This window comes from Pelophylax lessonae, assembly GCF_965119305.1.
Source record: "Pelophylax lessonae genome assembly, chromosome: 5".
Lineage (NCBI taxonomy): Eukaryota > Metazoa > Chordata > Amphibia > Anura > Ranidae > Pelophylax > Pelophylax lessonae.
The window spans coordinates 343,828,720-343,850,279 of NC_138772.1; the positions used below are offsets into that span (position 1 = coordinate 343,828,720).

General features: G+C 43.8%; 1 protein-coding gene across 2 annotated transcripts in view; it reads right to left on the bottom strand.

The window, feature by feature from the left end:
* The window catches only part of DEK (DEK proto-oncogene), a 39,964-nt gene extending 25,755 nt beyond the window's left edge, over positions 1 to 14,209 (bottom strand). Inside the window, exons 1-2 of one of the 2 annotated variants that reach the window (XM_082258839.1) lie at positions 13,931 to 14,209; positions 79 to 264 (exon numbers count right to left, since the gene is read on the bottom strand). In XM_082258839.1, coding sequence (XP_082114965.1) covers positions 79 to 254 — 176 coding nt within the window. In that variant the 5' untranslated portion in view covers positions 255 to 264; positions 13,931 to 14,209. The remainder of the gene's footprint in view (positions 1 to 78; positions 265 to 13,930) is intronic. The other variant, XM_082258840.1, reaches the window with a different exon arrangement.
* Between the last annotated feature and the right edge of the window lie 7,351 nt (positions 14,210 to 21,560).

Genomic DNA, 21,560 nt, shown 5'->3' on the forward strand with positions numbered 1-21,560 from the left:
GGATATTAGATATACAGTATTAGGGGTTTTTTTTTTTTTTTTTTGGAAAGTTAAATTTGATGCTTTAGATGAAAAAACATGCACATACCCTTTTTCTCATCATCATCCTCATCTTCCTCATCTTCTTCCTCCTCCTCTTCATTTTCTCCTCCTTCACTACCATCAGCAGCATCTTCAATATCTTTCTCCTCTGTGGCTTCCTCAACAGCCTCAGTTTCTTCTTTTGTCAGGCTATCCGATACATCAGAAGACATGTTTCCTTTCCTTTCAATGCTATATGCAGGAAAGAAATGTTCAGGTAACTGGGTACATTTCACTTTCTTTTTCTTGTAAAAGGGAGGGGGGGGGGGGGGGGACATGGGAACAAATCCAAGCCAACTCACAAAAGGCTGGATACCTGTCAGATCATTTTGGTGTGTCCCGGTTGGGTATATTCTAGGGATGCACCGAAATTTTCGGCCGAAAATGGGTTAAAAATGCCGAAAGTAATGGCCGCCGTGAGGAAGGAGGAGGGCGCAGCGCAGGTTTGAAAAGACGCGCCTCTGGCCGGCAGCCTGCCTTTCAATGATGTCCCTACTACTGCGATCTGTGCATTAATGAACTAACAGACCGGGCGGGAGAGCGGCCGCTAATAACTACAACTATGTGAGCCTTCACTTTACTTCCCTGTCAGCGGCACGATGTCCATGAATGAACTGACACTCCGGGCGGGGGGAGCGGCCGCTAATAACTATAACTATGTGAGCCTTCACTTCCCTGTCATGCAGGCATCTCCTCTGACAGGGAAGTGAAGGCTCACATAGTTATAGTTCTTAGCGGCCGCTCCCCCCGCCCGGAGTGTCAGTTCATTCATGGACATCGTGCCGCTGACAGGGAAGTAAAGTGAAGGCTCACATAGTTATAGTTATTACCGGCCGCTTGACCGCCCTCCCGCCCGGTGTGTCAGTTCATTTATGCACAGATCGTAGTAGTAGTGACATCACCGGGAGGCGGGACTTTTGAATAATGGACACCGGAAGAGCTGAGTAGGAGAGGGACGCTGAGGGGAGGGGGGGGGGGGGTATTAGTAATATGCATTAACAAGAAAATGGCCTCTGCCCCCACCTATTACTGGCCTTCATAGCAAAGAACACATGGAAGGCCAACGCACATGAACAAACAAGAACTGTTAGACAGGTTAATCTGGTTGGTAAGCAAACTGGCTAGCAAATTGAACTGGGAATTGTACTTTTGTTTGTTTCATTAGTAATATGCAGCATGAGGGGGTTAATGTATTGTCACTGCTGCATTAGTGACCAACCAGTGGCAATTAACCCCTTTGTGCTGCATTAGTGCAACCAGTGTCAACACTGATACTGGTTGCACTAATGCAGCACAAAGGGGTTAATTAACTGCCACTGGTTGGTCACTAATGCATCAGTGACAATACATTAACCCCCTCATGCTGCATAATACAAATACTATTGGTAATTATTAAATTAACCACTTGCCAACCCGTCACAGTACATATACTGTGACAGGGTGGCAGTGACAGGTGTACATCGCTGCCTGTTTTTGGTGTATGCCCCTGTTCTAATTTAAAATTTGGGGGAAAGTCATTTTCGATTTTCGGCCAAGGGCATCCTGCATTTTGGGTTTCGGTCCAAAATTTTCATTTCGGTGCAACCCTAGTATATTCATCCTCTCTGGATGTCACAAACATTTAGCACTATTTAACACTGCGATTGACAATGCATTAATGGGCCTAAACACAAATCTGTAATGTTTTTGCTGGCGCAGCTCATGGTAGTTATTTGAGCATTGTAAGACTCCACAGTACATGGCTACTACAACGCAAAAATGCAAAGCATACATTTAAAGCTGGCCATACACACTAGCCGAAAAATCGTTCAAACTCATTTTCAAAAAACAAAAATCGGCCGTGAGAGCAGACAATCGTGCCATCATGCAATGACCAAATTTCGAACGATAAACCGTTCAACGTACATAAATGAATACGTTTTTCGTTCATTTTGTCACATATGCCTAGTGCAAACAGTTTGGGCGAGAAACGAACAAACCAAATGACAGATTTTCGAACGATTTTTCGGCTAGTGTATGGCCAGCATTAGCCTAAATCCAAACAACTTTAGACGTTTTGGAATGGAACGTGAAGACTAATGCTGGCCATACACTAGCCGAAAAATTGTTCAAAAATCTGTCATTTGGTACGTTCGTTCGTTTTCACCAGTTAATAGGCAAGAATAGAAAATCGGTTTTAACTTTTCAGAGCCGAAAAATCGAAGGAACAGTTTGGAAAATTCTGTTGAACGAACGATAGATTGAAAGGTTAATGTGTTTCTCGCCCGAACTTTTTGCACTAGGCATATGTGACAAACTGAATGAAAAAAACTGATTCATTTATGTCCACTGATCGATTTATCGTTCAAAATTTGGTCATTACATGATGGCACGATCGTCTGCTCATGGCCGATTTTTTCATTTTACGGCTAGTGTATGGCCAGCTTAAGGCCTCCTGAACAAAGCCACTTAATTGTCCTCTACAGGATAACAGCATAATGTGCAAGTACGCATGGCATACTAGCATATTATAAAAGACTTGCCTGAGAACGAAGCCCTCCAGTGTGCATGCTGTTACCACTGACAGGGCTTCCATCTGCACTTGGCCCTCCCTCTGGGTTATGTGGCTATGTTTGAATGGCCGATTCGTGATGACTTCACTCCCACTTATGCACGCGGGAGTCACAACTGCAGCACAGCATGTCGTCCATTAAGAGTGCAGTGCACATGTGCTGATGACATAACCGGCTGCTACTTTTGTAAATACCTCCTACATGGTGCAAGTTTAGAAGATTTACTGTATTTATCTGCTTACCTGTAGATACAAAGTAAACAGGGGGAGCTTTACTACCACTAACTGCATACACCAGATTCCAGCGGCAAGAATCTGCAAATTCTTGTGGCTAGAATGACAGGTGCATGCAAAAAGCAGTGGTCGCTAAGCCTGCGCAAGGTATTGAAAAACTGACAGTGGCTGTCACTCTTTGCACTTACCTGCACACCAAGTGATCACAGAGGCGTCTGAACCTGGATGCAGCCATATGTCTTAATGAGAACTGTGGGGTAGGAAAAACCCAGTGTGCCGTCAATGGCAGCAGTGCTGAGTGAGAGTCCCCCAGTGGTCAGTTTACAGAGGGGGGGAAACACACACACACTAGACCAGCACCAGGAATATCGCAGTTATTACTGTACTAGCGTTTACTACTAGAGTGGATTTTGAGCTTACTCATCCGCAGTGGTCCTTCACAAATCAGATATGTATACCTACCAAGCTGTACCAAAGTATACAAAAATGGTAATTCCTAGAGTTATTAGTATACAGGACTTCTCTAGTACCAACAGTGTGTGCAGCACTTTATAAGACTGTTAGGAGGGTCCTGCTTATAAGAGCTTACACTCTAATAGGTTGGGGCAAGTGGTACAGAGGGATGAACTGAAGAAAGAATTAAACATGCAGTAGTTTGGTGGAAGCAGGACAGGCTTCCCCGAAGAGAGGAGGAGTTTTCAGGATCGGCTAAAGGTGGACAGGGCAGGAGATGGCCACAGATTGAGACAGTGTTCCAGAGGATGGAAGAGACTCTGGAGAGGAGCATGGGAAGGGACGACAAGAGAGCAGGAGGAGCGGAGATGACAGTTTGGTAATGTAGCTCGGGGCAGCATTGTGAATGGCTTTGCATGTTGTAAGTATCTTGAATCTAATGTGGTTGTAATAGCAGAAGGTTTTTATACCTTAATGCATTAAGGTAAAAAAACCTTCTGCAAGCAGCTTCCGCCCCTACCCCGAGTCCAATCTCGATCCAGATATTTCCACAAGAGCAGAGGTGCTCTCTTATTGGCTCAGACACAGTAGCGGTCAATGACAGCCAATGGAGGAAGGAGCAAGGCCACGCTGCACTGTCTTAGTGATTGTAAAGTGTTTTTTTTTTTTTTTTTTTTATTAACAAACATGCTATACTTACCTGCTCTACGCAGAGGATTTTGCAAAGCAGGCCAGTCCTTCTCGGGTACCTCCCTCCCTGTTAAGTGTCCCCACAGCAAGCAGCTTGCTATGGGGGCACTCAAGCAGTCACAGCTCCCTGTGTTCATTCATACATGGAGCCACAACCCGGCCCCACCGCTTCTGATTGGCTTTGACAGCAGCGGAAGCCAATTGCACCTCAGTCTCAGCAAACGAGGAGGAGCTCCCGGGCAGCTGAGATACTCCTGCAACATTGCTGGACAAAGACGGGCTCAGCCAAGTATTAGGTAAGCTGATGCAGACAGAAGTTTTATTTTTTTTTTTTTAATTTATATCTTATGCATTAAGAAAAAAAAAAAAAAAAGTTAAAAAAAAAAAGAAAAGTTACTAGGTACCCAAGTCTTTCAGGGCAGCATCTGAGAGATAGGCTCCTCCCCCCATCTGAAACACAATAGTTCATTTAAAAAAAGTCAGTCATACCTTCTGCCTCCGTAATAGAAAATGACCGAGAGAACCCTCCAAAAGCTTATGAATGCGCAACCCTTTATATTTTAGGTTTTATATTGTTTAGGGCGGAACCAGTGCTACCTTGGAAGACAAAAAAAAAAAAAAAAAAAAGAAGAAGTACCCAACTCTGTTTTCTCGAATCATCTTCCAGGGCAGCATATGAGAGGATGTACCAAGTAATACTTACTATGGAGGGGAAAAAGTCTGGAGCACCTTGCCACCAAATGTCTGGTCCTGACTGGACAGCTGGTCGATGTGGTAATGCCTTGCAAAAGGTATTGAAGCTCGACCATGGTTGCTGCCCTGCAGATCTTCTCCGGTGTTGCCCAAGCTCTTTCTGCACTGATACCCAAGCTCTGGTCGAGTGGACCGTGACTCCACTCAGCGGGGGCAAGGTTTAGTGCCTGGTATGCTGACTGAATAGCAAACTTTATCCATCAGGCCATCGTACTTTGAGGCCGGCTTTCCTTTGTTGACTCCTGCCCGGAGAATGAATAGTGTGGTTGTTTCGCCAATCTTTAGTTCTCTTGAGGTAAGCTATGAAGATCTTTCTTACATCTAGCTTGTTGTAAGTGACTCGTTTCCTGCTAGCCATTGAATTTGGAAGGGAGAGAATAACCACCTCCTGAGTTCTGTGGAAGGTTGAAGAGACTTTTGGTAGGAAGTCTGGGTCTGGCGTGAGGATAATTTTAACTGGTCAGAATTAAACAGTATGGTTCCATCATGGATAGAGCCTGTATTTTGCTGACTTCTTGCTGACACAAGCGCCACAGAAGTACTGTTTTTAGCATAAGGTATTTATCCGAACATTCCACCAGTAGTTTAACCCTCCTCTTATGTTAGAATTCCGTTACTATCCATGTTAGGGTCAGTTTTGACCCGTGTTTTAAATCAGCCATAAAATACCCTCTGAATAATTATTTATCATCAAATTTGTTTCTTACCTCTTGGTTACCTTGTTAGGCTTCTTTATCCTTGAAAAGATTGGTTTTAATATTTTTGGTGTGACCCCTAGACCTTTCTTTTGATAGCATACCTCTTTTTCAAATTTAAAAAATGGTAAAATAAAGTCAACAACTCTGAAATTAATTTGTCCTATGTTTCTTCACTTTATTTAGAGAAGCAGACAAGCAGGAAAAGAGATAGGCCCCTCCCTAACTACAGCTCACAGGGTTGAGAGGGGATTGGCTGTCACTGTTACTAAGCAGAGAGAGTTTATGATTTTAGTTTTGGCACTTATTAGTGTCCTAAAATCCTATATTATAACTGGGTCAGAATTGACCCCAACACCATGAACGTCTTAATTTTCACCACAGTATTTTAGAATTTAGTGAAAAGGATTATTTTTCCATTACATTGTTTAAATAGAGGTTCCTGACAAAGTAAAAAAATCTTGATGCAATAAACAAAATTTATGTGATACTTATAGACATTCAAAACCTGATAACGGGTCAGTTTTGACCCTAACACAAGAGGAGGGTTAAAGGAATCCTTTAAGTACCGTGGAGAGGTCCCATGAGTTCTGCTGAACTTTATGGGTCTGGCTTTTTTCAATGCGAAAAGGATTCTTATGAGCGTGTCTTCTGCCAACCTAATGTATAGGTGAGAAGATAGGGATGCAACTTGAACCTTAAGTGTTATGGGAAATGCCCTGGACCACTCATTCCTGTACAAAATCTAAGATTGCTGAAATAGTTTCCTTGTCGGGGTTTCCTTTGTTCTCATACCAGAAGACAAACTTTTTTCTCACATTTTTGTAGACAGCGCAAGTTACAGGTTTTCTGCTGGCTAAGACCCTGTTTAACAGATCTTTGTTCTGTAACCTCACCCTTTCAGGAACCAGGCCGAAAGCTTCATGACCTTGTGGTTCGGTGGTTGACTGGCCCTTGCGATAGGAGGGTCAGCATGTCTGGATGAGGCTGAATGCTGGGTTTTTTTAAATGACTGAAACATGGTTTCTGAGGCCAATAGGGGTACAATAAGTATCACTGTAGCCCTTTCTTCCTTGCTCTTTTGTACTAACTTTGGTATATTAGGGCAATTAGGGGTTTGGGGAAAAGTAAAACAAATGGGGAGCCCAGCTTGGTTGACCGCATCCACCCACATGTTCCCATCTGTAGGGTTTAGAGAAGTATTTTGAGAGCTTAGTATTTTTGCTGCAAACCGATCCACCTCAGGCACCCCCCAGACTCGGTTGATCCCCATAAATCTTGATTCAAAAGGCCATTCCGTCTGGTTCTATGATTTTTCAGCTTAAGAAATCTGCCAGCGTGTTGTCGGTTCCCTTCAGATGGACAGTGGAGATAGATCTGATGTTTTTCTCACCCCATGATAGTGTTTGTCAGGTCAATTAGACAGGTCCCTTTTGTCCCCCCTTGTCTGTTCATGTTGGCCACCAGTTGTGGTGTTGTCTGACTGAATCCTGATGTCTTTGCCCTGAATCGCCGGTTGGAATGTTTTTAACTCCCCCAGGTTTGAGCATGCTTGGGACCAGTGGGGGGGGTTCCATTTTCCTTGTGCGCAGCGATCCACCATATGTGCTCCCCGACCAAGCCTGTCTGCTGCTTCAGCAAAGAATAGTAGATCTAGATATGGCACTACTCCTATGCCTTGCTGTCTTAGTATTTTTAAGGCTTCTGCCATTATCTTTGAGACGATCCTGGGTGTGGAATAGATGCCAAAAAGGTAGAACTATGTATTGAAAATGTAGAGTGGTAGCGAGACCCTGGACCGCAAATCTTTAAATCGCTCTTTAACCGGTACACTGCATCTACTGTGGCCATGAATGCTCCCGCCAGGAGGATGTTTCTGATCGAGCAGATAGATTCCATCCTGAATCTTTTGTACCTTTTATTTTTGTTGAGTGGTTTCAGATTCAATATGAGCCTTAGTTTGCCTGATGGCTTCTTCCTCGCAAATATATATGTGTGAATAGACTCCTGTTTTTTTTCTTCCTCCGGTACATGACAAATCACTTTGTTTTATTAGATTTTTCATTTGTAACTTTCTTCCACTGATGAGCAAAAACAACCAATCTGCCACCTTATATTTTTGTCCATGTGATCACTGAGATTTCTGGAAATCTTCGACAGCAAAGTCAGACTTGTTTGCAACTCTGGGGAGAGAGGCCTCTGCTTCAGGGCATTTTGTCCAGGTTTTAGTATCCTCCTCTGTGAAAGGATATCTACATTTAAATCGCAGCTGGGTAAAGAGCTTCTTTTCTGGTTCCTCACATTCTTTCTTGACCAAGTTTTTTTAGAGTCTCTTGTACTGGGAATGTTTTTGGGTTTTTTGGTTGTAAGCCCTTATACATCATATAGCGTAGTGAAACCTCTGCAATTTTTTTGTTCTTTGATACCCAGTGTGTCTGCTATGGCTCTCAGTAAATTATCCCAGTCTTCAGAGGGAAAAAAAAGTGTACCTTCTGATGCTGGATCTTTGTCATCCGAGTCTGAGCATAGGACATTCTTAGATTCTGATGTATCTGAATCAGATCCCTGCTCCACTTGGTCCACCTCATCCCCACTGCATTAGGGGATGGGTGTCTTACTGGTGAATGGAGTGCTGACCTGGCTGGAGCCTCCAGTTTTTCCATGGCTTTACAAAGAAGCTCAATCGTGCTTTAAATTTCCTTTTTAAGAGTCAAGCATGTCCTTCGGAACCTCTGACTTTTTGGCCACCATTTTGTTGATGCATTATTGGCATAGAGGTTTTTTATTCTAATCTGGAGGAAACCTGTGAACGCAAGGAGCACATGCCTTGCTACCGGTCTTTGGCCTTTTCTCTTCTGGGTTCTGTCTGTAAACAAGCACAAAGGGCGCAGTGAGGCAGGCAGTTGCCAAACCTATTGTAGTGAGGTAAAGACAGAACTCCAGAGTGCTCTGGCTTACCTTGGTGCTAGCCTGACCGGCAGGATCTGCAGGGTAGGATGGGGAAGCATGCGACATGGTCAGCCTCAGAAAAGAAACCTCTGCATAGGGACCTTTTAAACTGCTTCCTGCCCAGCGCCAGCCCTGCCCCCATGCAGGTTGGTGAACATACCTGCATTGTCGCCCCCTGGTATCTTATGGTCAGCTTCGCTTTCCATTTATCTTCTGCTAGTTTTAGATTTAATTAGGGATGCACCGAAATGAAAATTTGGGGCCGAAACCGAAAATGCAGGATGCCCTTGGCCGAAAACCGAAAATGACTTTTTCCCCCAAAAAAATTTAAAATAGATAAAGAGGGGCATAAACCAAAAACAGACGTACACCTGTCGCTGCCACCCTGTCACATTATATGTACTGTGACGGGTTGGCAAGAGGTTAATTTAATTATCATTGGTATTTGTATTATGCAGCATGAGGGGGTTAATGTATTGTCACTGCTGGTCACTCATCTATTAGTGATCGACCAGTGGCAGTTAATTAACCCCTTTGTGCTGCATTAGTGCAACCAGTGTCAGTGCAACCAGTGTTAATTAACACTGATACTGGTCGCACTAATGCAGCACAAAGGGGTTAATTACCTGCCACTGGTCGGTCACTAATGCATCAGTGACAATACATTAACCCCTCGTGCTTCATAATACAAATATCATTGGTAAGCTGAAATAAGGTGCAATAAATGCAGCTTGCATAAACCAATTTGTGACACTAGCAGCGCTAAAAAATATTTTTTAGGCTGCTAGTGTCACAAATTGGTTTAAGCAAGCTGCATTTGTTGCACCTTATTTCAGTTTTCCCCTTGTATAGCAGCAGCTTTCACCTTCACGGTTTTTATTTTAATTGTTCTTATAGTGTATTTTAGCGCTGGGTGAGTAAGTGATTTTACACGTATTAGGGTTTTGAACTCTTGCTCCTTTGATCTACATCATTAGTAAGCTGCCTCAGCTCCCCCTCATCTCCCACCCACCCAACCCCACCGCCTCAGCTCTCCCCCATCTCCCCCCTCTGGCTCAGCGTCCCTCCTCGGGTGTCCTTCATTCAAAAGTCCCGCATCTGGCCGGCAGCACCGCCTCCCGGTGATTTCACTACTACGATCTGTGTTGAATGAGGTGACATACCGGGCGGGAGGGCGGGGTGAGCGGCCGCTATAGATATAACTATGTGATCCTTCCTGTCAGCTCAGCGCGACTATATGTGAATGAGAAGTGACCTGACACCGGGCGGGGGGGGGGGTGGGGGGGCGGGCGGAGCGGCCGCTATTAGCTGTAACTATGCGAGAGCTTCACTTCACTGTCAGCGGAGATACATGCCTGACAGTAAAGTGAAGCTCTCACATAGTTACAGCTAATAGCGGCCGCTCCCCCCGCCCGGTGTCAGGTCACTTCTCATTCAGATATAGTCGCGCTGAGCTGACAGGAAGGTTATCACATAGTTATATCTATAGCGGCCGCTCGCCCCACCCCCCCGCCTGGTATGTCCATTCATTAATGCACAGATCGTAGTAGGGACATCATCGAGAGGTGGGCGGCCGGCCAGAGGCGGGACTTTTAAAACCTGCCCTGCGCCCTCCTCCTTTCCCACGGCGGCCATTATTTTCGGCACTGTTATCCCATTATCGGCCATTATTCGGCCGATAATTTCGGTGGCCGAAATTTCGGTGCATCCCTAGTTTTAATTGTGAATTTTCCTTTTTGAAAAACGCGTCCCTGCCCGGAAGTGACGTCAGCGGATGTTCCCCACTCTATCGTCCGACTTCCTCAAGATGGCTGCTGACCGGAAGCGCATCAACAGAAGTGCCGCAAAGCTCCAGTCATGCCATCTTGCTCCTCCTACAGTGTTAAAGCTGAGCAAGGAATGCCAATGCGGTAGGCCTGGACTGGCATCCGAAGGGGGGGGGGGCTAGGGGTGCTGTATGCTGGGGCGCCGTATGCTGGGGCGCACCATGCTCTATAGGTACGCTGGCTGAAGGATCGCTGCGGCTAGCAGATACTAGCCTAGATGATCCGCAGGGTCCCTAGCTCCAGGTGCGGTTTAGGGGGAGATGCCACAGGCATCTTGACAGCTTGGGGGATGGTTGCATACCCCTTAGTAGGGGTAAAACCTCAGCTTGCCCCATGTCTCGCCCCTGACCCGCACTGCCCAAGGCTCACTGAGCTGGATGGGAGGCCGCACAGGAGCCTCCTGCAATTTAGCACAGACACTGAAAAAAAATAAACCGTTGCAGCTCCTGCGGATCCTGAGGAAACAATTAAACTGAGGCAGATGGTATTACTGACATTTTACAATGGTGGACTATTGTGTTTCCTGTTTCAGGTGGGAGGAGCCTATCTCAGATGCTGCCCTGGAAGACACTTAGAGAAAAACCTTCTGCCTTTACAATCCCTTTAGGCTGGCCGTAATTATACAATTTTCTTGTTCAATTTCCTTTTGATTTACCTTGAACCATGTAGGTGCAAGGAGATCGCCTGATTGCATACCAATTGAAAGTGTTTAGGTTAGGTCTCACCTAGGCGATTTGAATTGCAGGTGGAATTGCCACGATTGCACAATAAAGGCAAAACGTGAGAAGTGTTTGCGATGCCATTATCTATTTTGCCACGATTGTTGCATGAAAAATCCTGCAACGCGTGTCACCCAAAAGAAGTTCAAGAACTTTTGGGGCAGCACGCATCCTACAATTTTGGTTGTGCAACAATTGCGGGAGGAGGAGAGGGGAATAAACGCTCTGTATTTAGGGTGCCATTGAGGAAAACAAAATATGGCATCGCAAACATGTCCCTCGTTTTGCCTCTATTGTGGAATTGCAGCGATTAAAGCGCCTAGGTGTGAATAGAGCCCAAAAGAAAATTTCACTTCCCAGTCTTATGGACACACATACACACGATTGCCCCCACAGAAAGCCGTTTGCTATAGGGACACACGCCAGGGGCCTGAACCGCCGACGGGGGGACCTGAGAACAGGAGGATTGGGGCTGCTCTGTGCAAAACCATTACATCGGGCAAGTACATACGATGTGGTTGCTATTTTAAAAATATTATACAATATATTATTATGTATAGAATATATTTGGATAGAGTGGAGAGGAATTATAGCCCCTGTCAGTTTTTATTGCTGTCTGTGTTCCCGTTAGGGAGATCCACCCTCTCCATTTGTCCCGTTTACCTTTATAATTGAAAGAAAACTCAATTTGTGTGCTGTCCCCAGAAAAGTGATAGAGGGGAAATCTACCAATGGGGACACTAGTTCTGGTGATCTGGTGGGTCCCCTAGAGATTTCTTTAAATTTGCAGTGATTTCCTCTCACTTGGTTTGGCAATGGGACAGGAAGTGAAGGAAAATCTCCGCAATAGGGCAGAAATGGCAAAGAAAAAAAAAAAAAAAAAAAAAAAAAACAGGTTATAACTAGTGATCGACCGATTATCGCAAAACCGATATATCGGTGGCCGATCTGCACTTTACCCGATCTATCGGAATCGGCCTTTTGATTCATCGATATTTCGGGAAATTGCTTGCACCAGGGTGATGCCTGCAGCTAGAGGCATCACCCCGGTACCGGCTTCCATAGACCCCCAGATCCCTCCACAGTACCTGTAGACATTAAAAAAAAAAAATAAAAAATCTTTTTAACCACTTAAGCCCTGGAAGATTTTACCCCCTTCCTGACCAGTGCCTATTTTGCGATTCGGCACTGCGTGACTTTAACGGACAATTGTGCGGTCGTGCGACGCTGTACCTAAACTAATTTGACGTCCTTTTTTTCCCACAAACAGAGCTTTCTTTTTTTGGTATTTGATCAACTGTGCTATAAGAAAAAAAAAAAAAAAAAGAGCGTAAATTTTGTAAAAACAATATTTTCACATTTTTTTATATGAAATTCCCCCCCAAAAAAAAATTTAAAAATAAAAATTTTACATTTTAGGCCAATTTGTTTTATGCTACCTATGTTTGGTAAAAATCGCAAAAAGCATATTTTGACTGGTTTGCGCAAGTTATTCCGTTTACTAACTAAGGGAAAGATTTGTCATTTTTTTTTTTTTAACGAGTAATGGCGGCGATCTGCGATATTTTTTGCGGGACTGCGACATTGTGGTGGACAGATCGGACCCTTGACTGACATTTTTGACACTTTTGGGGTTACCAGTGACATTACTACAGTAATCAGTGCTATACATATGCACTGTTACTGTAAAAATGACACTGGCAGTGAAGGAGTTAACTTTATTGGAGAGGGAGGGGTTAAGTGTGTCCCTAGGGGCGGGGTTCTAACTGTGATTGGCTGTGGCTACTAGTGTAAGAACAGAGATCAACGGTCCTACATAGTAGAACCGTGTGATCTCCATTCTTACACAGGGAAGAACAACAGGCGGCTTTGTTTACATTAGCCGCCTGCCTTTCTTCCGGTGTAACGGACGATCGCGAGTGCCTGGCGGACTTCGGGTCCGCTGGGCACACACGCGGGGGGATCCGTGACCGCGCGGGAGCACGCCTCTGGCGGCGCGCGCTCCCTAGAGCCTCACAGGCTAGCGACGTAGCCCTACATCGCTTTGCCTGTGAGGGTCTGACTGCCAACATAAATAGTCGTGCGGCGGTCAGCAAGCAGTTAATGTGCGAAAATATCGGCCGATGTCCGATGACCAAGGGATCAGTGTTAAAAAAAATATATATCGGTCGATCAATAGTGATAAACCTCCCTTACTCTATCCAAAATGTAAAGAAGTTTTGCCTTTCTTTAAACTTGTTGGGCAATCAGAAGCCAGTGGAGGGATTAACAAAGTGCAGCTTTCAGCAAACTAGGTGGTTTAGGATCTTCATCTACTTTATATGTTTGGAGGTTAGACTATGTAGTAAATATGTTTTCCCATTCACAGCACCTGCCTGTGCAGAGAAATTAATTACCAGGAGCTGTATTCCATGGAGTAATGACAGCTCCCCAGGCATCTAGAGGCGGGAAATCCAATGCTATCTCCAGACTGCACCTGACAATGTACTGCCTGACAAGTGACACACACTGCACGCAGCCCTTTGATAAAACTGTATTCTCCAGAGCAGCCAATCGTCATCCACTCTGCTCAAATCAGACCAGAACAAGATGGAGGATTCTGATTGGAGGGGGGTGCTGGTTTATACAAATAAGAATGATCCAGTGATCTCTGGTGTAGGATTCTAGTTATATGACTGTAGCCATCCATTTGGGGGGGGTGGAGGTGTATGATGAGGTCTGCCCCCCCCTGTGATGGAAGATTTACACAGAATGGAATCGCAGCACACTTGTCTGCTCACATTTATTGGGTACAGGAGATCCCTGGCACAGCACTGACAAGCAGCACACACACCGATCCATAAAGGGACAGGATAGATCTGTAGCACATGATTCTCTCTCCACACATACATGACAGCGCGCGCACACACACACACACACACACACACACAGAGAGAGATGACAGCATGGCGCCCAGGGAGCCCCCCTCCACTCACTCACCTGTGTGCTGGGGCCGGTGGCGGAGATGGCGCAGCGGGAAGACGTCTGGACAAGCCTCGTCACACTTGGCGGGAAAAGAGGAGCAGCCAACCGGTTACAAGAAAAAGCGCCCGGCCACCGCTAGAACTATAAAGAAACCCCCGTCCGGAAGAAGAGCTCACCGACCAGCGCTGCTATTTTATTTATTTATTTTTTATTTAAAATGGCGGTGTCCGGGCAAAGCGGGAAAACTGCGACCAACCACAAGAGAAGAGGAGGAGCCGTGCCCGGGGAGGGCGGGACCGCAGGAAAAGGCACATGAAGGAGGGAACGAGGCCCTCCCCATACAGCCCGGAAGAGGCGGGGAGAAGCGCTCTATGTTAGTTACACATAGGGGGAGGGGGCGTGACTTGATTCTTAGGACGGGAAGGGTTACATAATGGTTGTCACTGGTCCCTTCTATAGAGAGGAAGGGGAGAGGATGGCGCCACAACAATGCCTGTGTCCTGTCAGAATAGCGCTACCTATTAGAAAATGTAACGGAGGTGACGTTCTGAGATAAATAAATGCTTACTGCGCACGCTGTATGCGTTCCAACATGGCCGCTATGCGTTCCAATAGGTATCCTAATCTGACAGGACACGAAGGCAACAGCGGACATCTTTCTACACCCAGGAAAGTCTTCAATTTCACACTTATTTTAGCAGTAAACTCTCCTTATATTAATACATTGTATTAATACTTTTTATTATTATAGTATTCTAGTAAATACAGCAACAAGCCTGCAGGCAAAAGGTGGCGGAGGCCATCTTGGTACACCCCGCACTGCTCAGGGCCAAACTGATTATATAGTGAAATAGTCTAGTATATAAGGTGAGTTAACCACTTAAGCCCCGGAGGATTTGGCTGCTAAAAGACCAGGGGGTATTTTGCGATTCGGCACTGCGTGACTTTAACGGACAATTGCGCGGTCGTGCGACGCTGTACCTAAACGAATTTGACGTCCTTTTTTTCCCACAAACAGAGCTTTCTTTTGGTGGTATTTGATCACCTGTGCGATTTTTTGATCACGCGCTATAAACAAAAAAAGAGCGACAATTTTGCAAAAATAACAATATTTTTCACATTTTTTTATATAAAATTCTCAAAAAAAAAAAGTAAAAATCAAAATTTTTTAACATTTTCGGCCAATTTGTTTTCTGCTACCTATGTTTATTAAAAAAAATTGCAAAAAGCGTATTTTGATTGGTTTGCGCAAAAGTTATTGCGTTTACTAACAAAGGGAAAGATTTTTTGTCATTTTTGTTGTTTTTTTTTTAACGCGTAATGGCGGCGATCTGCGATTTTTTTGCCGTACTGCAACATTGGGGCGGACAGATCGGACCCTTGACTGACATTTTTGACACTTTTGGGGTTACCAGTGACATTTCTACAGTAATCAGTGCTATATATATGCACTGTTACTGTAAAAATACACTGGCAGTGATTGGCTGTCTGTTGAGCTGTAGCTACACTGATCAACGGTCCTACATAGTAGAACCGTATGATCAGTGTTTTTACACAAGCTGCCTGCCTTTCTCCCTCTCCCCCGCCGATTGCCGAGTGACCGGTGGACATCAGGTCCGCCGGTCACACGCGTGGGGGGGGGGTCCGTGACCGCGCGGGAGCGCGCCGCCGGCGGCGCGCGCTCGCTCCCGAGAGCCTCACAGGCTAGTGACGTTAATTTACGTCACTTTGCCTGTGAGGGGCTGACTGCCGCAGTAAATCTACTGACGGCAGCCAGCAAGTGGTTAACTGCTAAAAAAAAAGTGTGAGATTGAAGACTTGCTTGGGTGTAAGAAGATGTCTGCTGCCACCTTCATGTTCTGTCAGATTAGAAAACCTATTGGGAAACGCAGAGCGGCCATGTTGGAACGCATAGAACATGCGCAAAATAAGCAATTTTGTTCGCAACGTCACTTCTATTGCATTGCATGAAAGATAGAGGTATTGTGATAGAACACCTGTTACAAGTTCTTTCCTTTCTGCCTCGGAGCATATTTCCAGTCAGCAGCTTCTGCTCATAATATCACAAACAGCGCTATGTAGAATGTGAGGAGAAGCTAGAGGAAGGTGGAAAAAGCACAGAGCTCTGCTTCTAAATACTGACTGGATGGGTTGTGTCTGGCTTCGTGCTGTCAGCCATTGACTTATACAACAAACATGGAGATAGCCGGCAGCCAATACACTCTGGTACATGACCAGTTGCCTCTTTGCACAGAACACTGACTGGGTAAGGAGGAAAACATTTGCTGCCGCTTAGGAGGCGGCCTTGTTGGTTACTAGCGCCCGTTACTAACAATGTCCAGTCATTATAACGTGTACCGCAGTGTATTGGCTGCCGGTGGTCTGTGAAAACAGCAACTCGTCAAAATCTGCAATTATTTCTACTGTAAAGTCACTGTAAGTGATGTGGTTGGAGATTTTGGCGAGTTGGCGTTTTCGGCAGAACATCAGTGTTCTGTCAAAAGAGCCAACCCGTCAAAATCTCCAACTACGTCACTTCCGGTGACTCTCCGGCATCAGTAATTGGAGATTTCGACGAGTTGGCTATTTTAACAGAACACCGGCAGTGTATACAGTACAGTGTAATGATAGCCTGCGCTGGACACACGAAAAGCTGTAGCAAGCGGCAATGTTGTTCAGTCATTATAGGTCAACCATGACAGTCTTGCAGAACAGTTATACACGCAGTGATATTATCCCCCTCCCCACCTCATTTAATTCATGGAATGCATAGGTTTTACACTTCAAAAGAGCCGTTATCTCAACTCAGAGACATCAAAACCAGCACTTGGGCTTGTGCAAAGCTGTAAACCTCAAATTGAGTCCTGGCAGCTAGGCTGTTTCTTCTGTTAAGCCTATCGTAAAACTTTGACCACATCCATTAAGGATAACCAGAACTAATGGGGATTGTAAAAGACAATCAGAGAGCTCTAAAGGGGAAATACTCCGAGCTAAGGAGTGTGAAAAAGTATATATATATATATATATATAGGCTGCAGCCTCCCTTAACTATAATCAATAAAGGCTATGTAGGTATGGACAAAGAAAAGTAGGGAACTGTCTGAAAGATTGTATTAACATGCCTTATGATATTTCAGATATATATTTCAGTTTATGCCCATCCTATGATGAAATGTGGGCCCTTGCATTTACATAGTAACGAGTTTGACTGACAGTCATTCATACGGCCTTGGATATCAGACAGTTCTATTTTGCATTTAGACGACATGTAAACACCTGTTCATTCATTCATTGGGACACTTGACAAAGTTAAGTCTGCGCATGGAAATTACTGACACCACCTAAACACATTTGACAATTGCTTGCATTAACACATGACAGCTGAGTAGAGACGGAACAGCCCTTGTCCACAAACACCATCTCAGACACAAGACACCCCATATTGACACAGATGTATAGGACACAAAATCCTTTTCATGTAACTGTCTCTGTGAGTGATGTTGTACTGTTCAATTGGCTTACGAATTGTAAACCAGTTTCAAGCAGTTTTTGCCGCCAAAATATCCTTTAAATGGGAGCACGAAACTTGAAATAAACAGTTGTGACTGCACTAAGTTTGAGTGCTATGTGTCGTCATAACTCCCGGCCGGACGAGAGAGAATTCACTATCTATTGGGGGGGTTAGCAACTGAAGGGCTGTAATATCATCGTGATTGCCTCCTGACGAGAATTGAGCTAACAGTTTTGGTGTCATTAAGTTGGATCTGCCAAAAAAACAGTATGGGGTAAGTAATTATATTTTTTATTATTATTATTACTACCCTATACTGTCAGAGCAGATAAACGGTACCCAGTTAACCGCTAATTTTAGCACCTCCCGGGAATCTGATATTCCCAAAGATGGGGTCTGATACTCCAGGGCCTAAAGCCCAAAGATAAGATAGGGTCTGGGACCCGGTTACAAAGCAGTACTGTGTGTGATAGTGAATTCTGCCTCTAAAACTTGTATATATATATTTGTATAGACACTTAAGTGTATTTAGTCGTTATATAAGATTGCATGCCATTGTATAGATGTATGTGGAGATTGTATGTGATATTAAGCTGAGCCTGAAGGTATAAAACTTCCCCACCAAAGGATAGTTAACAGCAAACCATGAGTTGGATATATATATAAATCTGATTATTAAGACGCAGGAAACCACATAAGTTGGGTAACTAGGTTTCCCAATAAAGCCTAAACACTGACCTTACCACCCATAGATATATATAAACCTTCAAACTCAGCTGATCTCACTTTGTATTCTGAGCTTAGATAATGGGAAATTCTCAAGGTAAGGAGAATTCCGAGAAAATTATGAAATTTACGTTTGGGAAATTGTATGAAAATTTTATCGTGTATGGGCAACCTTAGATCCATGAATCGTTATGTTGTGTTCGTTTTAACACTGTTCCTAAAGGTGCTGTATCAGCAAAGCATTTCATAACACTAAATGAATATTGGTTGCATAATAATTTGTTTTGTGTTTATTACTTATGTTTTAAAGTGATGTGATTTTGCCATACTATACTGGTCATGGCAGCTTTTAGAAGCAAGGAAATATATATTTGGTGTGTAAAGTGTGACCTTAAGGACTAAAATTGTATTTCTATCCTTAAAAATCGTAAGCAATTTTGAACTTTTATCATTAAGGTTTTGTGTCACCGACTTTTCTTTCTTTATCACTGACTTTAAAAAAAAAAAAAAAAACAAATATATTTTCTAGTGCCTTTTTAGCAAACAAACCCCCCTTCCCCCTCTCCTGTCTGTGACACAGGTAACTACAAAGGGATTGTAAAGAGTTGTATTGTCATACAAATTTAACTATCAGTTTTGCTTTGTAGAGAAAACAAGTTTTGAGGAATGTTCCGAATGGGTGAAGAATGGGTGACGTATGGGTTCTTGTATTCAAATGAGGAATTACTAATGTTTTGAGCTGCTCATTTTTTTTTAACCATGGTGAACAATAATAATTTTTTCTTTACGTTTATGGTATACCATTGCATAACAAAAAATCTAGAAATCCACGTGGTAATAATTACTTTGACGTCAACAATTTTTGGTATTAGAGAAGTGCACTGTTAGGAAGGGAAATGTTTGATATGCTTACTGTATGCTAAATTCCTCTAACCGTTGGTTTATTTCTAGGAGGAAAAGTAAAATGTTTTGTTACTAAAATTTTCTTGATGCTCATTTCTCAGATAAATTTAATTTGAGACTTTCAGAACGGAGGACAATCACAGCCTTCAACGACAACCAACCTTATGGGAGTATTGCTTACAAATTGTTTTTTTCTGATTGATTAGACTGTTTTTATGGGTGTTAGAAAGTTTTTATTTATTGGGTGTCAGATATTTGATGTGTTCTAATTTGACATATATGAGCTGTGGCATTAATGAGGTGCTATGCTTTAGATAATTAAGCATCTCTGATCTTTTTTTTAAAGTTTTCTTTTAGTATATTGGTCTTAAAAAAAAAAAAAAAAAATAGGATGGAAGTAGATGGCTTGTTGATAGTGTGCTAAGAATTATAATGAATTTATGCCAGTGTTACTACCTTGAGATGTTACTACTTTGATATTGTTAAAGATTTAAAATTTTAAGGTAACCTCCTGCGGTGAATTCAATTAGTTGATCTCTTTTCATTCTAAAGGTGACTCATTGCCCAGGTTTTGCATATGAATGGTCCTTGAAGTCAGATCCTATGTCTCCAAGGCTATTTGGTTTCAATTTCCTGTTCAGGTGTCACCAAGCAAACTGTGCAATCTCTTATAGATTTATGTTTGCATGAGTACTGACTTCTAGCTGTTTTGTGTATCTCTATGTGTCCATGTACACAAGACAGCTTGAATTTCACTCCCTGTTGTTCAGTAATCACAGCATCTTAGCCATGCAAGGGATTCTCAGTTCTAGGTAGCTGCCTGCTTGGGTGAGTCAGAAGACTGCAATTTAACCCATCTCCACCTTTGGAGGAATACAAGGCAGTTCAACCCCTCCAAGGGCCCTCACCATTGTTGCATGCGTAGACATGCTGTGTTCTCCCAAAACAGTGCCATTAAGTACCTGCCTTCCTGTAGGCCCTAAACCCCAGTGCTGCGAGTAGTTTCACTAGCATTTATTTTTTCTGCCTGCCTGCAGGCCAGAAGCCTAGTGGCGCAAAATACTCCTGCCATTCTTGTAAAACTTGTATTTTTGTCTCTGTACTTACCTGCTATTCTTGCTAAAGTCAGAATGACTTCAGACCCGTCTCAACCCCATGAGTCCATTTATTCTCATATCTAGAGATTTTGCAAGAGGAATATGTGGCAGAATTAATTAATTGAAAAAATTAAACAGTGATTATGGTGATATCTCGCTCTCGTTTCCTTTGCCAACAGGTGCACCAACCCACCCATTCAAGCCTGGAGACAGAGTCCTGGTGAAGGCCCCTCCATAAGCTGACGTCACTAGACCGACCCTACGGACCTCCTGCAACAGTTCAAGCAGTGACCAGAACAGCGGTACTGACAGACGACTCCTCGGTTTGGATCCACGCATCGCGACAGACGGAAGGCCCACCCCTGGACCAGACGAATGACTGGAGATTGTGACGACGAGCACCAGACGAATTCCAGCTGGATCTAGACAGACGCATTGGTACAATGCCAGCGGACACCCCTACTCCTGTAAGACTTTGCATTCGTGCGACAGTGGTACGCTTTGTAGCAAGCTGAGCACTAGTAGCCACTGTCTGGTTACTTGCAACATGTGCTCACCACCCGAGAACCTCTCCTCATTTTGCCCTTGCTCACCCCAGGAAAAGAGAAAGACACGAGACATTCATGTCTCTACTTTACAGTCGAAGTCAAGCCGATTGGACACAAAGGACATTGTTTTTTCGTTATAGCCGCCAGGGACTTGGTCTGACCGCTCTGAAACGAGGGTTGAAAGGTTATTTTTTTCCTCTCATTAAACGGGAGGTTTATTTTTTGCCCTTTCCTGGAAAAGGCCTTAGGACATGTTGAAAAATCACATGCCATCGTCAACAGGTGGTATGTGCTGCCATGGTCTATTTGTAGTGACTTTATTGCAATAATATGGAGTTTGGATTTTTCAGGCCATGGATTCTTGCAAGCTATGGCCCTCCCATTGAACATGTCTGTTTTGATTTGATAGAATTCTAAGAAGTTATAGCCCTATGTGCACACAACCAAGTCACCAGCCTACATACACCTTGGAATATAATGTCACCTGTTTTGTGCTATTCAGAGACTCTAAGTGATCCCACCGTTATGAATAAAGCTGGGATCAAAGGTTGGGTTGAAAGATTGTATTAACATGCCTTATGATATTTCAGATATATATTTCAGTTTATGCCCATCCTATGATGAAATGTGGGCCCTTGCATTTACATAGTAACGAGTTTGACTGACAGTCATTCATACGGCCTTGGATATCAGACAGTTCTATTTTGCATTTAGACGACATGTAAACACCTGTTCATTCATTCATTGGGACACTTGACAAAGTTAAGTCTGCGCATGGAAATTACTGACACCACCTAAACACATTTGACAATTGCTTGCATTAACACATGACAGCTGAGTAGAGACAGAACAGCCCTTGT